Source organism: Giraffa tippelskirchi, chromosome 11 (genome assembly GCF_054371585.1).
Source record: "Giraffa tippelskirchi isolate mGirTip1 chromosome 11, T2T-mGirTip1v1.2.pri, whole genome shotgun sequence".
Taxonomy (NCBI): domain Eukaryota; kingdom Metazoa; phylum Chordata; class Mammalia; order Artiodactyla; family Giraffidae; genus Giraffa; species Giraffa tippelskirchi.
In genome coordinates, this window is record NC_137285.1 from 135,387,140 (window position 1) to 135,413,013 (window position 25,874).

Genomic DNA, 25,874 nt, shown 5'->3' on the forward strand with positions numbered 1-25,874 from the left:
CAAGAGAAAAATAATAGGTGATGAAGCCAGATCAATGGCATGCCCAGTCCTGGATTTCACTGAGTGTGTTAGAAAGCCATGGGGAAGATAGAGGGGATACTGAGCAGCGGAGTGACATAATCCAATTTGGGTTTTAAATAGCCCTGGTTTGGGCTGAGTTGTTGGAAGTGAAAGTGGTGAAAGGAGAAAACCAAAAATCGGGATAGTTTTAGAGGTAGAAACAACAGGACTTGGTCCCTGGGCTGAATGACAAGGACAGAAGATGACAAGCCTGTCTCCCGAGAGTAGTTTCTGAATGCCGCCCTTGTGTCTGTGGTTTGTAACGGGCATGGAGACTATGACAATAAAAGGCTCTATGATAAAAGTCAAGATCAGATTCCGATCTTGAACTCAGCTGCCTTACGATGCTGGTGGCTGCGCCGTTAGCCACGTCTAGGAAGCCCATGAGCGCGTGCGTGCATGCTAAGTCACTTCAGTCGACTCTTTGCGACCCTATGGGCTGTAGTCCACCATAGCCCTTAAGTAATTCAGAGCTTTGCTAAAGCCAGACACAGCAGGAGTCAAGCCCTCACTCGGATTCTTCCAATCAGCAGTCTGACGTGGGGGCAATGACTTTTCCTCTCTAAGCCTCAGTTCCCTCATCAGGACATACCTTGCTGAGCTGTTCTGCAGAGTAAATGAGATCACGTGACTAAGGTGCTTCATACAGTGCCTTGCACACAGTAAGTGCTCACAATGTTCCGAATGCGAAACAAAACCCAAGTGCTCTCCAGTGGACAAAGGCCTACAAGTGTTCCTCATTGTCCTTGGGCCAGGAGAGTTCATCACACAGACTCTGCATAACTCCAAAGACAGCCCCCCCACACAAGCCCACTTCCTGCAGGGTCCCCAAGGGGCAGAGGACCCAGGTGGCCATGCTGAAATGCCCCTAGGGGACAAAGAGCCTGAAGTCCTGCTTTCTGAACCAGCCTTTTTACCAATCTGCTCTATGACCTTGAACAAGGCACCTTCACTTCCTGTCCTAGGGAGGGAAGGAAGACTGGCAGCAGGAAGGGAGGAAGCTGTGTCCTAAAGAAGCAGAAAGGCATGCCATTCACTATTCAGGGGCCAGAAACCTCAGAGAAATCACAAGCGGAAAAGGCGGGAGCAGAATGAAACTCCATCTGTTTCCATGCTGTGTGCTACGACCCTGGGTGTGTGCGCCCACCCTCTGCTGGGTGGGCTTAGGACACAGGAAGGGAGAACTGAGGAGGCCAAGGGTGCAGTTTGATTGCTCAAATAATCAGGATAATGAGAGGGAGAGACTGGGGGGGCACAGGATCCCTTGCCTCCTAACACGCTTTTTTGAAGCAGCTGTCAAGCGGTAATGACCTAGACCCAGGGGTTTCCCACCGTGTTTCAGAGAGCCCTGAGGTCCTGGGAGATGCCCTGGGCGCTGCAGGGCTGAGTCCGCAGACCACACCCGCCTTCTTCCAGGCAGAGAAGTTCTGCTTTTTTCTTTCTTTTTCTATGTTGAGGCTTCAGGACATGCGTTCTTTCTAACACTGCTATAAATTCAGAGTCTTTGGGGCCAGGCAGGTAAAATAAATGCATGAGACAGGTCAGCTATGAGATATGGAGGTATGTGGCAATGAAGGGAACACCTGCTGTCCCCTTAGCTGCTGCTCAGCTCCCCTGATCACCGGCATTCAGGGCTGGGCACAGTGCTGTCAGATGGTCTGATTTCTCTAGAGAAACCAGAGATCTGGGTTTGGATGTGATTAAACGCACCTGCTGGTCAAACCACGCATGTCTGTGGGCCACTGGTTTGCAACCCCTGGCCTTAAAGGACGGACAGTTTTCAGAGAAGGCAGGACACGTGCAGAGGAGGAGGAAGGCAGGACCCAGAAGGTGGGCTCTTCCCCACCTCTCCCTCGGAGCCGGCCAGCTGTGGGGGCTCCACTTACTCAGCTCGGAGATGCTCCCCACACAGGTGGCCAGGAGGGACTGCTCCAGGGTCCGGAGCTCCAGCTGCGCGTAGGCATCAGCTCGCTCGTCGTGGCCCAGGGACCCCCCGTTGTAGGGGCTGAAGTACGCGGGGAGGGAGAGGACACCTGTGGGGAGACAAGGTGGCGTGTCAGTGAACACAATCAATAAACAATCGATGATAAGAATAAAATAGAGTTTTATTTGAGCCAAACAGAGGACTAGCCTGGAAGTGTGCTGCCCAGGTTACTCTGAGAAACTGCTTCGGAGAAGCACAGCCTTCAGCACAGTTTTATATCTTGTCAGAATAAAGAATATTAAACAAGTCAGGGTTACATGTCTTCAAGGTTTGAAAAGAAAAAAACAGAACAGACCAGCACATACACATTAAGAGCGTCATTAAGGCCTTCGCACCTGGGAAGGGGGTCTTGATCATCAAAGGAGAGCCAGGAGCACCATCCCAGGAAGAGAGGCATTTCATCTTTAAAATTTTTTTTAAAAGATTTTTTTTTGGCTATGGGCCAGTTTTAAAGTCTTCACTGAATTTGTTACAACACTGCTTCCGTTTTATGTTTGTTTTTCAGCGTGTGGGATTGTAGTTCCACAGCCAGGGATCGAACCCCCACCTCTGCAGTGGCAGGTGAAGTCTTAACCACTGGACTGCCAGGGAAGTCCTTAATCTTTAACATAGACATTATTTACTTCCGGTCAATGTGCCCTTTTCTTCAGCAACTAAAGCAGATGTACACTGTATGTTTGATAGGCCACAGGTTATTTTGGTTAGCATAAAATGCAAGTTAGGGACCTTCCTGGTGGCCCAGTGGCTAAGACTCCAAGCTTCCAATGCAGGGGGCCTGGGTTTGACCCCTGGTCAGGGAACTGGGTCCCGCATGCTGCAACTAAGAGTTCATATGCCACAACTAAAGATCCCACATGCCAAAACTAAAACCCGGAGCTGCCAAATAAATAAACAGCAGCAGCAACAACAAAAGATCAAACTAACTCATGTATAAGCCACAGAATGACTTCCCTATATCTCAATATCTGAAAATGTCTTTTATCAACAAGTCACCTGAGGAAGGAAGCAAAGCTGGAAGTCCATAGCCCTGTTTCCCATCTGGTGGAGTAGGGGATGGGGAGTGGGCCAATTGCAAGGTTCCACTTAGGACAGCTGACTTTTAACTGTGGCCGGTGCTGTGGGAGCCAGAATGAGGGGTGGCCCACCTGCATATGTGGTTTAAAGCAGTGGTGACCACCCTTTCCTGAAGCTGCACAAGGAACTGGCCTCCAGACACCCATGGGCCACATAAGCATTCACTCATTCCTTCCCTTCTTCACTCACTGAATATTCAGAGTGCTTCCCAGGCATTGGGCTGTCTTCAGGATTCCAGGGTGACAGAGACCTGGCTTTGTCCTCTCATTGCTTAGGGAATGGGGCATCAGATATAAAGGTCCACCCTGCCCACCCAAAGGCCAGCATCACCCCCGGAGTCCTCTCACTTCCTCATGCTGCCCACACACCACCCCCTTCTCCTTCTTCAAGCCAAGAACAGGACTAAGAGAAACCAGAAAAAAGGATTCTGGCTTTCCCCACTCCAGCCACTGGCCAAGGCCAATTAGTGTTTTTCATTAGCACTTCAACAACAGAGGAGCACAGCTGTCAGAATCAATCCCAGAGGGTGACAGCATGTAAATTTCTTCAACTCACTGTGTGGCTTCTTAGAAAACACCAGAGAAGCAAAATCAGACTGGCTTAAAATTGAGGTGTTGGTTAAGAGCATGTGGCCACAGAGATTCCCAGTTTTTGATAACCGCTATTCCTTTGATCAAGGCATCTTTGTCCAACCCCTTTGAACTTTTTTTTTGAAAAAGCAAAATACCCACAGGAATTTAATCAGTCACTTTTGGGAAAAATCTCTCAAAATTCCTTGAGATAATGGGAGAGCCCCTGGGATGTGGCCAAATCCAGGCTAGAATTCCCTATCCTGCCCACAGAAATTGTCACAAGGATGACAACCGCCATGGGTCCTGGAGCAAAGAGCTCAAGACAGGGCCTTGGAGCTGGTACCTTTGGCTTCACGATTCTGGCCCTGTCACTGAACTAGCTGTGTGATCTTGGGCAACTGACTTCACTTCTCTGTGCCTCAGATTCCTCATGTGTTAACTACAGATAACAAAGGTTACTGAGCTTACGGTGTGGCGGTGAGGAATGACTTGAGTTGTTGAATGGCAATGCTTGGACTGCTGTGTGGTTCAGAGTTAAAGGCTCTTCAGCTGCTATTACAGGTATTTTTCCCATGTGCTGGGAACGCAGACTTCATGTATTATTGTTTCAACAAGGTGGGCACCTCTGTCTCCATTTTAGATACTGTGCAGAGAGTTTCAATAGCTTGCTCTACTAAATGGCAGAGCTAGGATTTGAATCCAGGTCTGACTGGCCCTAGACTATATGCATTTCATCCCTCTGTGAGCCCAGATTCACACCACCAAGCTCACCTATGGCTGTCCTGATTCGGTGCTGTTGTTACTCCTGCTCGGTTCACTCCAGGAAGTCCCTGTGCCGGGCCTCATGCACAGAGCGGTCTTCCTCCTGCCCAGATCCTGGCAGCAGTCTTTGACCAGCCTCGAAGTTCAGCTGCTGTGCAACCCTTCCCTCCAGCCTGCCCTGCCCCCAAGCCAGCCTCCATGCCTCCTCTGTGCTCCCTCGCTGCCTTGCTGTGTGCCTTAGACCTGCACCCTGAATCTCCCTTCAACCCTTCCGGGATGGCAGTGGCAACTGACCTAGCAAAGCAGGGCATCAAAGCACTTCCTCAAATCTCTGTTTCCAGTGGGGGCAGGAGGGTATGACTGGGTTCCCCCTCCCCCATCTGTGTCCCCAAAGCGGAACCTCTCCCTGACAGCTAAGGACCCAAACACATTAGGAAGAGCTGGCTCTGGCCATTAAAACAAGTAAAACAAAAGACAACCCCCACCCACCCACCCACCTCCTCAACTGAAAAAGCTCAACCCCACAGACAGCCCAAACATTTGGGAGGGTCTCTAGGCAACTACAGGTCCTAACGCAGGCCTCACTCTCCCCCTTCTCTTCATTATTAATCCACAGAAACAATGCTGAGGACATGTGGATCAAATTTACAGTGCTTAGGGCAAGGGGATAGGAAGGTCAGCTGATTTGTCAAAGGATTCCCAGAGAGAAATATTATGTCAGTGGATCTAGTAACAAGAGCTGGCAGCTCCATTAATAATTGTTCCCATTTTCCCAGTCATCACCCACCCAAAGGGGTTTTCACTTAATACTGTGGCAAAGGTAATTATGGGCCTCTTATTAATAATAGTAATTGATAGCATCACAGCTTTTGCATAGTACCTTTTGCTTTTAAGAGACTTCTAACACCGAGTACGTAATTTATTCTCCTGGCAAGGGAGGTAGGGCGGTCATTATCAGTAACAGCCACTGCTGACTTTTATAGAGGGCTCGCTATGTGCTAGGATTGTGGTAACTTTGTATGCAAGATCACATTCAATTCCCAAGGCTTCATGAGGTAATGTTTGCACCCATCTTATAGATGAGAAAACCAAGGCCCCCGCCCCCAAAGTTAAGTGATCTTCCCAAGGTTATTGAGGGTCAGGAACTGAACTGGGGCTAGAATGTCAATCTCTTGAGTCTCAAGATGTTGAAATAAAATGACATCCTAACTTTGACCACCTTGTCCTTTAGTTAGAGAGAATGAGGATATGTGCGAGAAAAGGAATTCTGTTCTGTTTGGGCCTGAAGTCTGAGAGGAGGAAATATAAAGATCCAGAAAAATGACTTTCTTTTTAATGTGTCTCCAGGCACTGCCTGCCAAGGATCCCTGGAGGCCTTGCGTGAAGCTCTACGGACAGAAGGCCGTCTCTCTTATTCCCTCTGATCTTTCCAGAATACAGTTCTACAGCTTGCCTTCTGAATCTGCTGAGTCTGTCCCCTAAGAAAGCTTTTTTTTTGTCAATGTGAAATTCTTCTCTCTCCCACATAAGCCTGTTCCTCAGCCGTTCTCGCTGGAGATGGAAAACGTTTGCCTTAAGTTCTCTCAACACTATGCCTTCTTTGCCCACAGAAATTCCCAGCTTTATGATATGGGCCCGGGGCAAGGTTATTCTGGAAAAAGGGCTTTCCAAAAAAAAAACAAAAGAAAGGCAAAGCATCCCCTCTCCCTTTACTAAAATCCTTAGAAAAAACTGTTTATATCAGTCATGATGGAAAAGAAAGAAAGCTGGAGTGAAACCTTTATTCCTTTACTAGTTAATAAGGACACCCAAATCAATCCCTATTGAACGCTGTAAAAGTTACAGAGAAAACCCACATGCATGGCTCAGATCGTTGCCGTGAAATGAACTACTGCGTGAGAGGCAGGGAAGGAGTAGATAAGATCCAGGCATCCTCTGCCTCTCTCATCTCCAAAATCAGCATTTCTGTTGAAACAAGGTTCCACCCCATCTGCTTTGACTCTATGTGAAGACTCTAGGTTTCTCAATCTACACACACAACCACAATCGTCTCCGTCACTCCATTTTTCTCAAGCAGGTTGCCCAACCCTTGAATCTCAGAACTCATTATCTCATTCCCCAAAGCAGCCTGTCCTTTCTCTGAGCACAGTACCGCATCCACCCAGTTGCCCAAGGACAGACCTGTGAGTCATCCTTATCAACTCTCTCCCTCCTCCCTCACACATCCAATCAACCACCAAGCCCTGCTGCTCTCACCACCTTCCTATCTCAAAACTCTGTCACTGCTGGTTTGGGCTTCCCTCTGGATCCTGCAAGCAGCTCCTCCCCTGTCTGCCACCTCCATCTCACCAGTCCCTGACATCCCTTACTCTTGGCTGTGGGCGCCAAGTCGCTTCAGGCCTGTCCGACTCTGTGTAGATCGCCAGGCTCCCTTGTCCATGGGATTCTCCAGGCAAGGATACTGGAGTGGGTTGCCATACCCCCTCCAGGGGATCTTCCCGACCCAGGGATAGAACCCCCTGCGTCCCTTACATCTCCTGCACTGGCAGGCGAGGTCTTTACCTCTAGCGCCACCTGGGAAGCCCAAGTAACCACCGTTACTCTGGTCACACACTCTTCTTTTCTCTGGCTTTAAACTCTTCAATGACTCCCACCTCATGAAGAGGTTCAAACACCTTTCCACAGATAAGAGTAGATAATATTCTTCTTTCTATGATACTTAGGCACGAAAATAGTTCTGCCAGTAAAGAGGGAAATTCCCAGCACTTCTCAAGAAATCAGCACAGTTAAGGAGCCTACACACACCTGATCCTGGTTTCTCAAGCTGTTTTCCGCGTTTGGTCGCTTGGCTCTGCTTCAGTCTCAGCTTCCTTCCCAGGTGATTCTCCACCAGTCCCCAGAGAGGGCGCCATTGAGTCAGATGGGAAATTCAGTGCCCAGAAGACTGGGAGTCCTGCCTTCTCGCTGGTAGTCAACCAGGAATTCAAGCTGGGTTTCAGCTTGCAGAGGTGCTGGTTCCTCCAAGCAAGCAAGCAACAAGGCAGAAGCCAGTGGATTGTACACTGGGTGGACAGACCAGACTCTCAGTGCTAAGGTTTTGCAGAAGCAGGACTCAGCCCAAACACCAGATCAATGGGGATTTCATTCTCTCCTCTGTAAGATAAGGCGGTCAGTTGGATGGCCTCTTAAGTCTGATCCAGCACTGAAGTACACCCTTCAAAACCTTTCCCCCCACTTTCATTCCACTGTTTAACTTCTGAATTGTCAACAGTGGAAACAAATAGGCCCTGATAGTATTATTTCCTTTGATTTAATTCCCCCCAGTTATAACAGCCCCTCCCCATACATACATATACACACAAAATTGTAATGTAAAGATAAGCTTTTTTTGTGAAAACTAGATAGATTTACAGTTCAGTTTTTCTGACCAGTCATCAACAGGCCATCAAGATGAACCTATTCGCAGGGGAGCAATGGAGATGCAGACATAGAGAAGAGACTTCTGGACAAGGGTTGGTGAGAGGAAGGAGAGGGTGAGATGAACGGAGACAGTAGCATGGAAGTATATACTAACACATATAAAATAAATAGCCAGTAGAAATTTGCTGTATAACTCAGCGAACTCAAACTGGGGCTCTGTAACAACCTAGAGGGGTGGGAAAGGGTGGGAGGTGGGAGGAAGGTTCAAGAGGACCACCAATGACTAATCCATGTTGATGTACGACAGATATCAAGCCAATATTATAATGCAATCATCAATCAATTAAAAACATAATAATAATAAAATAAAAATAAAAGTGGGGAAGAAAAAAGGCCATCAAGACTATAACTTAACTGTCCCCTCAACTCGACATTCCACTCCCAGAGTTCTGTGCAGACTTGCAAATGTTTTTTCCAGGGAGCTGTGACTGTGGTGGAGCCAGACACCTGTGTAAGCTCGTGTGCCTAGCACCCTCTCCTGTCCCTGGCTCCTACACACTTCCCCCTGACTCGCTAGCCAGCTCAGGGAAGCTCATTTGTGAAGACAGCAAAGGCCACCATCCATCTTCTGCTTCTTTAAAATGAAACCCAGCATGCAGAGGATTGCTCTTTTCCTGCCCTTGAGAGGAAACTTGGCAGGGCATCTTTTTGCCAGTTTTCTTAGGAGCTGGAAGCTTGGGTGGGGTTCAGTCCATAAGCTTCTGAAAAATAAAAATTATACTGCCCCACTGAACAGTTTCCAAATAGCTCACATAATCCAACCATTTTTATTTTTTTTAAAAAGTGTTTCCATTCTCTGATCTGGAATTTTAAATATAGTACGTTTAATGCCCAGTTGTTGTATATTAGTCACACTGAACAAAGTGCTGAAGAGTTAAAGCCGGAATATTTTCCAGAGAGACCCAAATGGACTATGAAGACAGTCGATTTAAAAAAAAAAAAAATAACTCACTTTACTGAATGGTGTCTCTCCTGATAGTCTAAGTTCAAAGAGATTGGGGGAGGGGTGTTGAAGCTGGGGAAAGATGAAGGAAATAAGGAGGAAAACCCAGAACTGGAATGAAATCTGCTTGACTTGATGAACTGTCAGTCTTTCCTGTAAAAATGATTCCTCAAGAGTAATCAAATGCTCATGTAATTCTCAGCCAGCACCCATCTAAAGATGAGAGTACCATACTCTGAGACCCAAGAGTTCAAGTGACAAGCAAAGGTGGGGAGACGGGAAGGAAGAAGAGTGGGGGTCCAAGCTGAGTTTGGGAAGCAGATTTGAACCACGAGTTAGTAATGAAGATGGCTGACCCCACACTGGGCAGCACTTTCCGCTACTAGTCAGATGCAGCAGCATTTGAACCCCTATGAAGACCCAATGTTCAGAAAACTAAGATCATGGCATCTGGTCCCATCACTTCATGGGAAATAGATGGGGAAACAGTGGAAACAGTGTCAGACTTTATTTTTTTGGGCTCCAAAAATCACTGCAGATGGTGATCGCAGCCATGAAATTAAAAGACGCTTACTCCTTGGAAGGAAGGTTATGACCAACCTAGATGGCATATTTAAAAGCAGAGACATTACTTTGCCAACAAAGGCCCGTCTCATCAAGGCTATGGTTTTTCCAGTGGTCATGTATGGATGTGAGAGTTGGACGGTGAAGAAAGCTGAGCGCCGAAGAATTGATGCTTTTGAACTGTGGTGCTGGAGAAGACTCTTGAGACTCCCTTGGACTGCAAGGAGATCCAACCAGTCCATCCTAAAGGAGATCAGTCCTGGGTGTTCATTGGAAGGACTGATGTTGAAGCTGAAACTCCAATACTTTGGCCACCTCATGCGGAGAGTTGACTCATTGGAAAAGACCCTAATGCTGGGAAGGATTGTGGGCAGGAGGAGAAGGGGATGACAGAGGATGAGATGGTTGGATGGCATCACCGACTCGATGGACATGGGTTTGGGTGGACTCTGGGAGTTGGTGATGGACAGGGAGGCCTGGCGTGCTGCGATTCATGGGGTCGCAAAGAGTCGGACACGACTGAGCGACTGAACTGAACTGACTGAAGACCCTGGGAGTGGTCTCATTACTATCAGCCAGTACTGTTACTAGCCCCTTCTTACCAATGAGGGACACTGTGGTTTGGATGGCACTGGTCACTTGGCAAAGGTCACCAAGTTAGTGGCAGAAGTGGGATTCAGACTCAGCCTGCCCATCCTTTGAGTCCACAGTGTCTCTCACACAGGGCTCCGTCCACAAGCTCAGGGACAGAAGACTTCTTTACTGCTTACCAGTCCAATTAGCACTGCCCTTTCCCCTTCTTCCTCAAGGTCAGGAAATTAAAAGCAAACACAGCCATGCTCTGGTTAACACCCCACTCTAAGTTATCAGAACACCACCAGGGCTGAAGGTGGTCTTCCGGTTAAGAGAGGCCCAGAGGGCTGGGAGCTTACCATTAAACCGTGAAATAATAACGGTTCATGACTGCCCAGGGAGCCAGGGGCCAGAGAACCCAGGGCAAGATCAAAGGCTGATGAAGTACAACATGCTTGTTGCCAGAGCCAAATTCTCTTTAAAAAGATGGTTAAAAAAAAAAAAAATGGTAAAAAGCAAACCTCACAGTGAATACTGGGCTGGAATTCATCTCTCTTTGGAATCCTTGACGGTCTTGGGCCTGCTGGTGGGGCTCCAGCTTGGGGAGCTGGCCCTGGGCTGCCTCTTTTCCCTCCAGTTGGCAGCAGCACCTCTGAACTCAGGGCTGGCTCACCCAATTCCCAGGCGGCTCCAAGCAAGGTGAAGATTTAGATGGGGAGAGGGGCCACCAGAAGAAAAAAAAAACAGACCAACAAAGCAGTGGGGAGGGGGTGGTGAACTTGAAATCGCCACTAGGAATGCCACCTCAAAGGCATTTTGGTGATTTGTTTAAGTAAAGTTCATATCAGTTCCATCCCAGACCCCGAGGACGAATATGCCCCTAAAAGAACGAGTCAAGATCATGGACGGCTGCTTAATTGTTTTGAAGTAAAGACGTAACAAAATGCAGCCTGTTCATTGCCATTCCCCTCCTTTGCAAGGGAGTAAAGTAAAGCCAGAGTTACCAAGCAGATCAATTTCAGGAAATTAAACCTAAAGGTGAACTCTGGAAAGCCCAGCAACAGTCACAACATGGGGCAGTATGGAGCACAGAACTCACACATGGACCACTGAGCTTTTTCCTGTGGAATAAGATCCCCGTGGTGTTTAGAGTACTTTTTAAGAGATTCTGGGTGGCCTCTCTCCAAAGTATTGATGTAACACATCAAGAACTTGAGTGACCCAGGAAGCCTGAATCTTGCAATCGCCGCCTCTTAAAAAAAAAGGAAAATCCACCACGTGACCATGGTCCTTTGTCAAATGCCATCCTTGACCCATGGTGACTGAGCACGCCAGTTCCTATGAGCCAAGGACAACATCCATCCACATTTGTATAAAGGCAACAGCACATTTAAAATGCAAACACACACAATCATCACCCTGAAATATCAACCCTTTCCCCAGCTCATGCACACACCACCACGGTGAGAGGGATTCTCCCTATGCTAGGGCTATAAAAATGTTTTGAACTACTACACTTTTTAAACTTTATACAAATATGATTTATTGGTGTAGTAAAAGTGACCGTTATAAGAGAAATAGGGGATGAGATGGGAGAGATATACTTAGAGGGAGAAGAGGATGACAGATCATTTCTTCTGAGTACAGGAATATCCATGATTTCAAATATGGCAGAAAGTTAACGGAAATTAAGTTTTTATATAAGCAAACAAATGAATGTTTTGGAAAAAAACAAAACTATGATCTAATTACTTATAAAGAGCCCAGAACAAAGGTCATTTAACTTAAAAGTAATTTCTGCACGGGAGAATTTGAGATGGTTTTTTTCCCTCCATTATTCTTCATACTTTTTTTCTACTGATTGAAAAATGAACATACATATTTTAATAAAAATAAAACCATTACAATGGTTGTGAGCTCATGGAGGCACAAAAAGCGAATAGAACAAAACCTAATTGTTTTACATAAATATTAATAAAAAAATAAGGAAAAGAAACTCAGAAATTGTTCTATATTCCTAAGCAGGAGGTGAGATTTTGTCTGCAAGTCTCATTCCAAGAATCAGCCTTGCTAAAGGCCAGCTCCTTCACCTGGCCAGATGGTGGTGACTGAGGAGCCATCTCCTGTGGCATCCTGCCGACACTCGGCCCAGCCGTGCACGCACTCAGCCTGCGTGATCATGACGCAGCTACACAGCGGCCTCACCCGTCAGTAGAAGCTGCAATGTGCTGGGACTGAGAGGTCCCAGAGCTGTGGGAAATCCTTATGTCACAGGGCCGGAATCACCAAGCGTGAAAAGGGGGGCTTGCTACTGCCATTGCTGGAGTGGGGGCAAAGGCAGCCACATGGCTGGGAGAGAAGGCAAAGCTCCTCCTGGGAGTGACCCCTGAGTTACATCCCCAGCAAGAGCACTGCTGCCAGCAGGTAAAAGAGGAGGGTGGAAGATGTCTCCACGTGTCAGCCCAAAGGAAGGAGAGGGATAAATCAGCCTGAGCACAAGTCATTCCTTGGGGGTTAAGAAAAAAGAGGCAAGTATCATAAAGTCCAGGGCAGACGGCCAAGATATTTATTAATAGAGTATGAGCACATTAGTCAGAAATGTACTTGCTACAGTCCTTCTAAAAATATAACCTGCTTTGGTTTAGATCTTTCAGGTGATTTAAGAACATGAATCAGAGGGAAGAAGGTTTAAAACTCAGCTATGAATCTTATTAACTGTGTGACTTTGGACTAGTTACTTAACCTCTCTGAGCCTCAATTGTTCATCTGTATATAGGTCCATCTAGTCAAAGCTATGGTTTTGCCAGTCATCACGTATGGATGTGGGAGTTGGACCATAAAGAAAGCTGAGTGCCAAAGAATTGATGCTTTTGAACTGTGGTGCTGGAGAAGACTCTTGAGAGTCCCTTGGACTGCAAGGAGATACAACCAGTCAATCTTAAAGGAAATCAACCCTGAATATTCATTGGAAGGGCTGAGGCTGAAGCTGAAGCTCCAATACTTTGGCCACCTGATGTGAAGAAGACTCATTGGAAGACTCATTGAAAAAGACCCTGATGCGGAGACAGATTGAAGACAGGAGAAGGGGACAACAGAGGATGATATGGTTGGATGGCATCACCAACTTGATGGACGTGAACTTGAGCAAGCTCTGAGAGTTGGTGATGGACAGGGAAGCCTCACGTGCTGCAGTCCATGGGGTTGCAAAGAGTTGGACACAACTGAGCGACTGAACTGAACTGATATAGGCCTAATAATAGCTCCTAGTTCACAGGATTATTTGAGAATTAGAAGTTAAGTAAGCATTTAGCAAAATGCCTGAAACATTGCAAACATGTAATAAATGGGAATAGTCTTATAAAAGACTTCACTGATTCCGAGGGCCAACAGCTTTGGGATAAAGCCATCAGATACTATATAAAAGTAATATCACTATTTGCAGGAAGTAAGGAACCCAAGGTAAACCTATCCTATTATTTTCCTAAAGGCCTGTGCTGATAAAGAGTCATGCTTTACTCACCATAGATGGACCATTTATTCTGCAATCATCCACGCCCTTCTTCTGTTTACTGATGACCTAATAATCTGCCAGAAGTGGCTAAATTCTGGGGATTGAAAAGTAAACAGGACATAGTCTCGACTCCTGATGTTTGTAGTCTAGTGAAGAAGCAGACAGTATACCAGCCAAGTCAATAATATGTGAAAAGGGCTACATGGAGTTGGACCAAAGAGGCCGGAGGAGGGTCTCTAAGTGGACTATGTAGGCCGAGTAGTCAAGGAAGGCTTCCTGGAGGAAGAGACATAGCTGATGAGTGGACATCAGTTGGATGGGGCTTTCAAGCAGAGGAAGGGCCTGTATAGGGAGGTTCTGGGGCAGTGATAGGTTTGGGAGGGGTCCCCTGGGACTTGTCATGAAGTTGTATTTGTAGAGTCAGCACGTTATTCATACTTAGACTATGTGTTTATTTGGGGCAGCCTGGGAGGTGGCTAAGGGAGATCACTGTCCTCCCTCCACCCACCCTTGGAACCAATATGAAGGTGGGATCAGTGAATTTTTCCCGCAAAGGGTCAGAGAGTAAATATTTTTGGCTGTGCGGGTCTCTGTTACAACCGCTCAGTTCTGCCAGTGTAATGTGCATACACATAAACAGATGGGCACAGATTTTTAAAAGATAATCTTCCCTACTTTTAAAGTAATTAAGAAAAAACTATTTGGCTGCTCTGGGTCTTAGTTGCAGCATTCAAACTCTTAGTTGTGGCATGTGGGGTCTAGTTTCCTAATCAAGGATCAACCTGGGCTCCCTGCATTTGGGAGTATGGAGTCTTAGCCACTGGACACCAGGGAAGTCTCCACATGGGCCCAGATTTGGAATTTTATATCACCTTCATGTGTCACAAACTAGTCTTTTAATACTTTTTCAAACATTTAAAAATATAAAACTAATTACTGGCTTGCAGGCTATACAGAAAAACAGGTGTCAGGTGGGATCAGGCCCCAGGCATGCGCTTGTTCACCTCACTACTAATCCAGAGCCCCTCAGAGGGATGGAGAGGGTAACTCGAAGCGATGGCCTCCTGGGGAGGAACCAGGGAGGAGGGCACTGGTCACAGGAATCTAAGGGGCTGGGACTCTGTCCTGAGAGCAAGGAGGACTCATTGAAGGGGTTTCAGCAATTGAATGATATAGGGTCATACACACATTAGGACAGATAAATCGGGCAGCAGTGTGGGAAAGGGGTGGGAAGGAGTATCTAGATTAGAGAACCCCACTGCAGGCTGAAGACATCTTCTTTGCCAAGGAATTCACAGTATAAAAATCCACCTGGGCTACTGCTTTGACTCTTATTTCAACAAAGCTGCTCATTCCTTTTAGCTTTTGCACTAAGCACTTAAACACCAAAGACGGAGGTAAAATTTTGGAACTAAAATTCATTAAGGAATCATTTTTAAGACCAGAGAAGTGAAAAACATGTTCAGTTCAGTTGCTCAGTCGTGTCCGACTCTTTGCGACCCCATGAATCGCAGCACGCCAGGCCTCCCTGTCCATCACCAACTCCCGGAGTCTACCCAAACCCATGTCCATCGAGTCGGTGATGCCATCCAACCATCTCATCCTCTGTCGTCCCCTTCTCCTCCTGCCCCCAATCCTTCCCAGCATCAGGGTCTTTTCCAAGAAAAACATGTTGGACTACTTTTAAAATTGGTGATGTTTCCGGATCAAATTAAAGCAGTTAGCAAATTTCAGTCTCAGTTGTTACAGCTCCAAAAGGTAATTCACAAAGAATGAGAGAATTCAACACATGCTTTAAAACCTGGGCCAACAAAAGACACCCCCATGCCAAGTGGGTTGGGGCACGAGTCCAGTGTTGAAGTCACTCTTTTCATCACCTCATATATATGGCACAAATGGACATACCCATGTACCACCCTGCCTTCCCATCCCCAGAAAGGGCGGCTTGCAGGCAGTTAAAGGCCATGGGACCTTCTGTCCCAAGGTGGACTGATGACTTCAAATAAGGAACAAGTATCTAAGTAGGCTCAGGGAATGTTAGCACTGTGCTTTTCCCACCACTCACTCACTCACTCAAACCTTCATCACATGTCTATTAATTACATTGAGCTTAGTGCTAGAAATACAGAGGTAAGATCCACGTCCCTGACGCTAGAGGAGAGGAAAAACATGTAGACAGATAATCAAAAGGCACCATAATAAATGGTAGAGGAGAGGGGTCTGCAGTAGGTACTAGAAGCTTAGAAGGAATCTGAAGAGGGCCTTTGCTATGTGCTGTCATCATCAGCAAGGGAAGAAAAACAACAGGATGTTTCACAAAGCCTCTGCTTTGTGAAAGTACTCCAAGAACCCTAAAGGGACTGAAAAGACTTTATGGGTTGCAAATAGTCCCTGGTCATCTCGTGGCTGGGCAACATCACACAACACGGGGTGGGCTGAAGGTGGGGAGGAGGTGTAGGGAAGGATGTCCCCACAGAATGTCCATTTTCAGGATGGGGACACCCAAACCTCACTGGGTCTCTCCCAGGAGCCCATGATCTTCCCCTGCCAAGATGCATGAAAACTTCCAGCCACTTTTCTGGATACTTGAAATTGCACCGATTTTCTCAGTGACCTATCCAATGCTGTCCTTCTCCCTGGCTAAGAGAACCCTGATTCTGTCCAGGATGACTTGCAATATAAGCCCTGGGGGGCCCCCTTCCCAGACTCCCTTACAGCTGTGCAACATGATTTTGGACAATGATACACAAACTCAGGACATCAGGGGTTCTGGAAAGTGCTGCTTTTCCTGATCTAAAAGGATAGGCTGTCCAGCTGGCAGGACCTTCGTGTTTCTCCTGGTCTTAAATGTGACACGCTGTAGCCATTTGGACAGCAGCAGCCATTATGCAGGAGGCAGGCCACCATGCTGGGCGTGGAGCTACAGGAAGGGACAAGACCAACGCCTACGTGCTGAGGATGGCAGAGCAGAAAGTAGAAAGTGCCTGGGTCTCTGACCATCTTGCTGAGCAAGCTAGCCACCACCAGGAACTGCCAATCTCTGAACTTGTTACAGGGGAAAAATACCACAGAGCAGGTGGCGTGAACAACAGAAATCTGTTTTCTCACAGTTCTGGAGGGTAGACGTCTGATATCAAGGTATGGGGAGGGCTGCTTTCTTCTTCTGAGGCCTCTCGCCTGGGCTGTCTTCGCCCTCGGTCTTTATGTGGTCTTCCCTGTGTGTCTGTGTCCTGATCACCACTTCTTATAAGAACACCAGTTAGACTGGATTTGGGCCCACTCACAGGACTTCATTTTTACTTTTCTTACCTTAAATACAGTCACATTCTGATGTGCTGGGGGTAGAACTTCAACTTATGAACTTTTTGTGCATGCATGTGTTCTAAGTCGCTACAGTCGTGTCCAACTCTTCGTAACCCCATGGACTGTAGCCCACCAGGCTCCTCTGTCCACGGGGATTCTGCAGGCAAGAATACTGGAGTGGGTTGCCAAGTCCTCCTCCAGGGGATCTTCCCGACCCAGGGACTGAACCTGTCTCTTATGTCTCTTGCACTGGCAGGCAGCTTCTTTACAACTAGCACCACCTGGAAAGCCCCAGTGAATTTTGGAGGGTCACAATTCAGACCACCACAGTAGTTTTCTCTGACTTGCAGATAAGTACAAGATGGTTTCTGTAAATCATTAGTTTGCAAAAAAAAATTTTTTAAACCATGGAACCGTTTGTTCAAATGAAATCATATAGTGAGTCCAATGATAAAGCTGTCTCCCCACTCCCGGGGCCCCTACGTCTCTATAGAGATTGAAAATGCAAGCTTACCACCTTCTCTCTGTGGCACTGACTGTGCACATGCCAGACGGGAACTCTGCTAAGAACAGAGAAGTTCTGGCCCATGTGGTCTAGTTCCCCAAGAGCCTGACATGGCTGCAGTGACTCCAGCTCTTATTTTGTTCAGCATAAGGGTTGGAATCTCCCTCCAGGGGGGAATCTACCTGACAGACCATCTATCGGCAGAATGCCACTCACAGACTTTTTTCTTTTCTTTTGGCCATGCTACATAGCTTGTGGGATCATAGTTTCCTGACCAGGGATTGAACCCAGGCCCTTGGGCATAAGAGCATGGAGTCCTAATCCACTGGACCACGGGGGAATCCCCACAGCTTATTTCCATTTAAAAAAATGCAGATAGGCAAAAAGAAGAGAATAAAAATAGTAATTTTACCGCCCTGAAATAATCACCATTGACATTACAGTTTAATATCTTTTTGTACTTTTGAATATGCACCTCTGCTTTGGAGTGCGCATGTTATTTTTCTGCATGCTTGCATACTTTAAATTTCAAGAAATTAATATTTTGATCACCCTTTTTCACTTAATATTTCACAGACATCTTTCCAAGGCCCCAAATATGGTTTCTCATTAACCCTTTCAATGGCTACAGCGCACTCCATTCTAAAGGCTCACAGTACCAAGTGCTGTTATTTTGGGTAAGTCAGGCGAGTCCCACAATATGACTTCACCATGGGCAATGGCCTCCTAGTCACATCAAACCCCAGTGCTCGAGCACTGACAGGACCCCTGTTTGTGGTCCCAGCCCTAGAACTGAGCCCCAAACATCCACGTGGGACCTGCTAGAGAGAGGTGACTCTAACAGGGCCTCATGATAGATGTCAGCATCATCTCATTCTGAATTTGAGAATCGGTCTCACAAAAACTGAACTAAAGCGGCAGGAAGAGGTGGCGTTTCTTCACAGGTGTTTGTGGGTTGCAGACTCTGGCTCCCAGACCTTGAAGGGCTGGCTATCATTCAGTCAGGGAGCAACTGGGCCATCTGGTCTACTGACATCCGCCATGGATGTGCACCACAGGCCTGCTCCTTTCCTCCCACCAGGAAAGCTAGGACCCCCCTGTGCTTTCCACGCAGAAGCCAAATGGGAAGGTCTTGCTAAGCCTCTGGGGGTTTCTGCAGCATGCTGCTTGGGAAGAGAGGCCTGTCCTTAGGGAGTGCTTTTGCCTGCTGTCCTGGGTGCCTAGAGCCATGGCCCATCTGCAGAGCTGGACGTGACCCTGTGCACTTCTTCGGGCTTTGGCCGGAGTCCCTCCCTGTTTGTTTTACAAACTCCTACTTAGAGTCTCAAATTAGGCTCATTAAAAAGCCAGCTCCCCACGGGGCTATAAACGTCACATAGACAAGCAGAGCGTGAGTTTACGAGGCTGGCGTGTGATCCGCCCACCACGATGGTGCGGACCTGGTGGAAACAGTGAATCAGCCTGTTCAGGCAGTACCCCCTCCTCCACTAAGGCTGTGTCAGCCATCGGCCAGAGAAGAGGCAGGCCATGGACGGCCTTCCAGGCCAGCTGGGCTGGATCGCACTTGGATTTGAGCAGCATAACTAACAGCAGGGAAAGAACTGCCTCTCTGACAGCCTCTGCTGCTCTCAGCTTTTTCTCACTTTATTTGCAGCACCCCAAGTCTGCGTCCAAAACCCCTATAACTATCCTTACAGGCAGAGGCGGTTGCCAACAATATAGGTCCCCACATTCTCACTCATACCTTGAGCAGATTAACCTTATCTTTCTATGGGGGTGTTTCTCCTGCCTGGGTGGCTCCAGTGGGCTCCTCTTCTAGCTCTGTCAGCTCTGCTTTGCAGCTCATGCCCCTGTGAGGGGTTGTGCCCTACAGGTGGGAGGCTGCAGTGAATGGAGGGCAGAGAAAAGTGGACTCCTGCTTCCCAGCATCAACCTCATTATTTGAGTCACTGACCAGTCAGCATGTCACAGATGACTCCGAGATGGAAGCAGTGTCACCTCAGAGACCTTACTGTCCACCCCCAGGCCCCCTGCCAGATGGTCGAGGTGAGAAAGCATCAAAATCTTAACTGCCTAGACTAAAGTTTCAGGAGATCACTTCTCTGTCCCCAGGCTTTACTATAACACACATGGCATCTCCTCCTTCCAAACTCAGAAGAGCCTGACATGTATTTATTAACAGCCAAGGCTGGAAAGGACTACAGAAACCACACAGCCTCTCATTTTGCACATCCCCACGATTCATCTTTATTTAATATGCTGCCACTATGGTATCAATATTCACCACACCCCCAGTACAGATGGCACTGTCTTATCAGTCCCTGATGTTTGACATTCCCACATGACACCCTGAGTAGCTGCCTACGGACTCAGTTCCAGTGACCAGGAGCTCATGTGCAGTCCCAACTGCTAGAAAGTTCTTATTTAATCCAACCTGTCTTATCGCAGCTTCCGCCCCTTGTCTTGTGTCCACACCAGTTAACCTACTCCGCTTTCCATGTTGGGGCCCCTTCCTCCATCACAGGTCCTCACCTGGTGTGACTCTAGCCCACTAAGATCTGGGAGCCCAAGACTCAAGCACACCCCCGGACTAGGTTGTGTGTGTCTATCTTGACTGGTTCAGAAGAGCAGAGGATGGTCCACTCCCCTTTCCAGATTCTGAAACACTCATGATTGCAGTCTCTGCATTGGTGGCATCCCTCATTCCTGTCCTTACTCTTTCTACCCAGTGACTGCTCAACACTTTCTTCCCAGAGCTGTCGCAGACCATGGCACAGTGGTCACGAGTACAAGCTTACAGGTTGGGCAGACCCAGCCTCAAATCTGGCTCTACCACTTACTCACCCTGTGGCCTTGGACCTGTGACACCTTGTCAGAGCCTCAGTTTCCCCATCTGTAGAATGGGGATAACACCTGCTATCAGAGAGCACCAGTGACAGTCAGCTGAGACCACAGGAATGCACAGTGCTGGGCACATGATACAAGGACAGTATCCTTGTCTGTGCCATCATCCCCATCATGTGCGGATGTGGTCTTTTACCATCATTGCCCTCGGCCCTCTCCCAGGGTTCTCAGGCTCCCACAGGAGCTACCTGTGATATCGACAACCCTTTTACCAGAAGCTTATGAAGGGCAGAGGCTTATGCTTTTCTCCTTGCTACTTCCCTCTCTCTGTCATCTCTGCAGTTCCAAGAACTTGATAGATGCTTCATAAGTAGGAAAAACCCATGTTCAGAGAACATGAATTTATTTTAACTTTAAGCCTTAGTGAAAACATTAGACCCTCTCACTAGTAAAGCAAACCACAGAATAGCTTTGGCTTCAGAATAGCTTTCTCTTGACAGCGCCTCCTCCCTTTGCCTGGTCTGTTAGGGGATGGTCGTCTGGGGGACAGATGTCAGAAGGCCGGGCTCTGACTGTGCAGGCCCAGACACTCAAGCAGGATGGAAAGAGAGAGGGCAGGTCAGTCTGCCCTCCACCTCCCCACTCCAGGTCCTGGTCCTGGTCCACAGACGAGCTGGAGGGGAGCGCGGAGGTGCAGGTGGGGAGGCCCTGCGTGGTCACAGTGACATCACAGCTCTAAAAACAGCTCTGACTCCACGCTGTGTGTGCAGATTACAGAGCCCACCCTCAGCTCCTAGCTCCCCTACTCCCTTCCCTTAAGAAGAAAGAGGAAAGAGAAAAGGAGAGAGGAGGGAGAAAGAGCGAGAAGAAAGTGTGTCTGAAAAATAAACATGTACTTTATGAGTGCTTTGAGCTCAGAAGCCCCGTGACACCTGCATTAACTACACATTTCAGAAGAAGTCACCTATGAGTAGTTGACTTTTATTTCTTCAAACAAACACCGGAAACGGCTTGGTAGGATAAGCCATCCCTCTGGCTCCTACCTAGAATCCCCGTCTCTTGGAAGAGGTAGTTTTAATGCAGGGGCTTTCCTGGGGAAATGGGAAGCAAAACCCAAGGTCCCCTTACATGAATGACGACCCCATCTTGTTAGCGAGTCATTAACAGTGGCAGGGTAGGAGAGGACATGGAGGGGGAGTATGGGGTCCACACAAAACGCCCAAGGACCCTTGGTAACGTAATGGGCCCCATCTTACTCAAAGAAAACTGACACTGGGACTTCCCCGGTGATCCAGTGGTTGAGAATCTGCCTGCCAATGTGGGGGACACACTTTCTGGTCCAGGAAGATTACACAGGCTGTGGGGCAGCTAAGCCCACATGCCGCAATCACTTAGGCCTGTGCTCTGCAATGAGAGAAGCCTCCGCAATGAGGAGCTTGTGCACCACAATAAAGAGTAGCCCCGGCTCGCCGCACGGAGAGAGAGGCTGCACAGCCACGAAGACCCACCACAACCATAAATAAATAAATAAAAGAAAACTGACACTGTAGGAGGTTCAGCAACTTGCCCAGGATCCCAATTCCAAGCCAGGAAGCAACAGGGTCCACCACGCTCCGCACTGCTCCACTGTAGGGAGTCTGGGCCCAGCATCGATAAATCAAAACTGAAGGTGTTTAAAAAATCTGATTTTAAAAATCACATATCATTAAATCTACCCTTTGAATACATACAATTCAGTGGCTTTTAGTATATTCACAGAATTGTAAAACCATAACGACTATTTAATTCCAGAACATTTTTAATAGCCCCCCAAAGACACCCCCATTCCCTGTCTTCCCCACCCCTGCCCAGCCCTGGCAACTAGTAATCTACTTTGTCTCTACAAATTTGCCTACCCTAGGCATGTTATGCTAATATCATACAATATGTAGCCTTTTGCGTCTGGCTTCTTTTACATATGTGGCACGGCGTTTTTAAGGGTCATCCATGTCGTGCTGTGTCAGTGCTTTACTTCTTTTTGTGATTTAATGATCTTGCACTGTATGGATAGACCACACTTTACCTCTGCATCAGTTGACGGACATTTGGATTCTTTCCACTTTTCAGCTATTACAGACAATGCTATTTGTGAGCATGTACTTACAAGTTTTGTGAGCACATGTATTTTCATTTCTCTTAGGTATACACCTAGGAGTGGAATTGCTGAGTCATATGGTAATTTTACATTTGACTTTTTGAGGAACTACCAGAATATTTTTTCACTCTGCCTGCATCGCTACATTTCTACCAACAAACAGTACATGAGGGTTTCAATTTCTGTACGCCCTGCCCAATATTCGTTATTGTCTGTTTGGTTACTAGGGTGCATGAAGCAGTATCTCATTATGTGATAATCTTTTAAAAAAATTATTTATTCTTTGACAGTGATTCTATGTCAGAAAGGACTTCCTTGAGGGCCATTACAAAAGACATGAAAGAAGTACCTAAAAAAGAAGACAAACATAGCTAACAAAAAATCAGTCACAGGAGATTAGATGACCCTGAGAATGAAACTCACTCAGTGGATTCACATTACATTACTTTTATCATTATAATCAATGCATGTTGACTGCAGAAAAATATAGATAATATAGTCAGGTCCAAGGTAGAAAATAAAAATCACCCATAATCCCATCACTTAGAGAGAGGTACTGATATATTTTTTAAACATACAGTGTTGTTTCATTTTACTTACTATACACTATTTTCTTGACATTAAATGTATTTGAAAAAGTCTTTAAGTGTCTACGCAGTAATTTCCACCTGCTTCCGGTTTTGCTGCTTTGCCTGACATTTGCTCTTCTACCTGTGTCCACTTTCTTGTAAAACTTCCCAACATTCAGTTCATGAAGCAGAGCCTCTGGTTGCCCTGGAGAGTTCATGGGATGGACAGCTACATACCAGTGAGAGCGTACATGCATGCCTGAGAGTATACATACACACACACATACACACACACACACAGCCTTCCCATTTCCCTGGGATGCTGGGCAAGTCTTTAGTCTTTCATCAGTAAAATGCGGCTGACTAGTGTCTACCTAAAGATGCTGATTTGGCAGAAGGCTTAGTTAGTAACCACCTCTTCCAGCCCCTTCCCTTTATTCTCATCACAAAACTATTATACAGATTTGGCTATTATTTCCCCAGTATCAACCAGCACATCCCACACCCAGATCCTGGTTTCTAATACCACCGAAAGGACCCAGAGCTCCCTGGAGAAATGGCAGATTCTAGGAATGGAGCAGGAAATACACAAGATGAAACTGAAGTATCTTGTAATGCCAGAAAGTAAGAGAGTGCTAAAAAAAAAAAAAACAGAATGATGGGGCATGTCAAAGGGGTGCAGGGATCAAAGAAAAGAGCTCTCAATGACCCGGGAAGGAACAATTTCAGCAATAGAGGATTAAAGTATAAACTAAATATCCATATATCCATATGATTAACAATAATTGAACAACTGACTGAATGAGTAATTGAGGGGAAAACAGACAAATCTTCCACTACTTCACAGTAGAAAAACCTGACCAACACCCCAGGGGGCAAGGTGAACCTCATCAGTGGTAAGTCACGTTGATAGCATGTACCTTGGACATGACGTGATGAGAAGGGCACTTCACTTCTGTGGTCTTTCCCTGCAAAAACCCACAATCCCAACCTAATTATGAGAAAAACCTCAGCCAAACCCAAACTGAGGGACCTTCTAAAAAACACCTAACAGCAGCAGCAAGGAAAGGCTTAGATGACAAACTGTCACAGCTGAGAGGAATCTAAGATGATAGGATGACTAAATGTAGTCATGGGATCCTGGGACAGAAAAAGGACATTAGGTAAAAACCCAGGAAGTCCTAATGAAGTATGGACTTCGGTTAATAACACTGTATCAAACTGAGCTATGTGTTGTGACAAATGTGCATGTGACAAATGTAAGATGATAATAGGGGAAACTGGGTTTGAGGCATCTCGGGACTTACTGTAATATTCTCGCAACTTTTCTCTAACTCTAAAACTATTCTTAAAAATTAATTACATGTTAATAAATAAGTAAATCCTAAAAACAAACAAACGAAAAACAAAAGGAATGTCCCAGAAATGGCATACTGTGGACTTCCCTAATTCCTAGTGAGGGGAACAGCATTGAATCTATTGGGGTTTTTTAATTTTTTTGGCTGCACCATGAGACTTGTGGAATCTTAGTTACCCGACCATGGATTGAACCTAGGCCCTTGGCAATGAAAGCTCAGAGTCTTTACTGGACTGCCAGGGAATTTGCACAGTATATCTATTGTTGACATAACTTTCTAGGCCCCAGATGGAGCCACTCCAGCCCAAAGTACCACGTCAGCACACTGAAACTTTGATAACTTTTGCATCCCTGTCAACGCTCCACTTGACCAGAAATGCAATATGGATCCAGTCATTTGATCCCCAAGTGCCAAGCCAACTCTGGGCTTTTTCACCCCAAACAAGGCTGACCATGTGGCTCTGGCCAATCAGCTATTTTTTTTTCCCCTCCTCCTTGTTCTTTATTCCATAAAAGCTTCCTTCCTTCCACCCTATTTTGCAGTACTCCAAAGGGAGACTGTCCACTTAATCAAGTGTTAAAAGTTTGTATTAGCTAAATCGTCTTCTTCAATTCTTTTTTAAAAACTATTTATTCATATGTCCATTCCAAATAAAACATTTCTACTGAGCCCTTACTGGAGGCCAGGCACCGTGCTGAGCCTCAAGGATGTACTGGTCCAGAGAACAGGTGTTTTTTTCTCTCTGCTCTGCTGGGACCATGAGGGGAGATGCCCTGGGGAATTGACTTGTTCCATCTGTAGCTAGGGAGGCAGCTGATGCTTGCTGGGTGAATGTTAAGTTCACCACAGTCACTTGCATATAATGGTCACCCTTGGGTCACTGTTAGGCATTTTTTTACAAGGCTGTTATGTTTTAGGATACTTGGGTTTGGTTTATTTGGATTTTTTCCTTCAAATCTTTTTTCTGATTATAATGATAAATATGATTATTATTTAAAAACCAGAAAGGCAAATGAATATAGAAAAAGAAAGTTTTCTGTACTCTTACCTCCAAAGATAATTGCTGTATACTATATTTTTTTCATCAAATAGCATTTCTTTTGGTGCATAAATTAACCATATCGATATTCCCTCCCCTCACCATAAATGGGATTCTGTTTTTTTTTTTTAAGGCCATGCCCCTCGGTATGTAAGATCTTAGTTCCCTGACCAGGGATCGAACCTGTGCCCCCTGCATTGGGAGCTCAGAGTCTTAACTACTGGACCGCCAGGGAGGAAGCTCACAGATAGGGTTCTGATGACATTACTTTTCACCTAACACTGAATCCTATATGTTGTGGACAATTTTTTCAGATCAATATATTTTAAGATCTGCAGTTTTCTGCTGTAAATGCCTCCCCAAATTTGAACTGTGCCCACAGCTCCGCCCACCCCCCAGCCCCCGCCATCTCACAGGCATCTAGTGAAGCTGCCAGCTCCAGGGCACCTGAAGCAGAGCCAAGCTGGGGCTGCAGGTATTTCCCACAACAGGTGCCCTAGTGAGGGATTTTCCCCTTTTCCTGGCTCTTCCCCTGCGGGGGTGGGGGCAGAGCCAAGAGCCCCTCCCCAGGGAGATGCCCATAGCAGGCCATGAGTCAG

General features: G+C 46.6%; 1 protein-coding gene across 1 annotated transcript in view; it reads right to left on the reverse strand.

Moving 5' to 3' along the window:
• Window positions 1-25,874, reverse strand: part of ABTB2 (ankyrin repeat and BTB domain containing 2) — a 184,573-nt gene that overhangs the window by 48,430 nt on the left and 110,269 nt on the right. Inside the window, exon 3 of the mRNA XM_081541669.1 lies at window positions 1,947-2,093. Within this exon, the coding sequence (XP_081397795.1) occupies window positions 1,947-2,093 (147 nt within the window). The remainder of the gene's footprint in view (window positions 1-1,946; window positions 2,094-25,874) is intronic.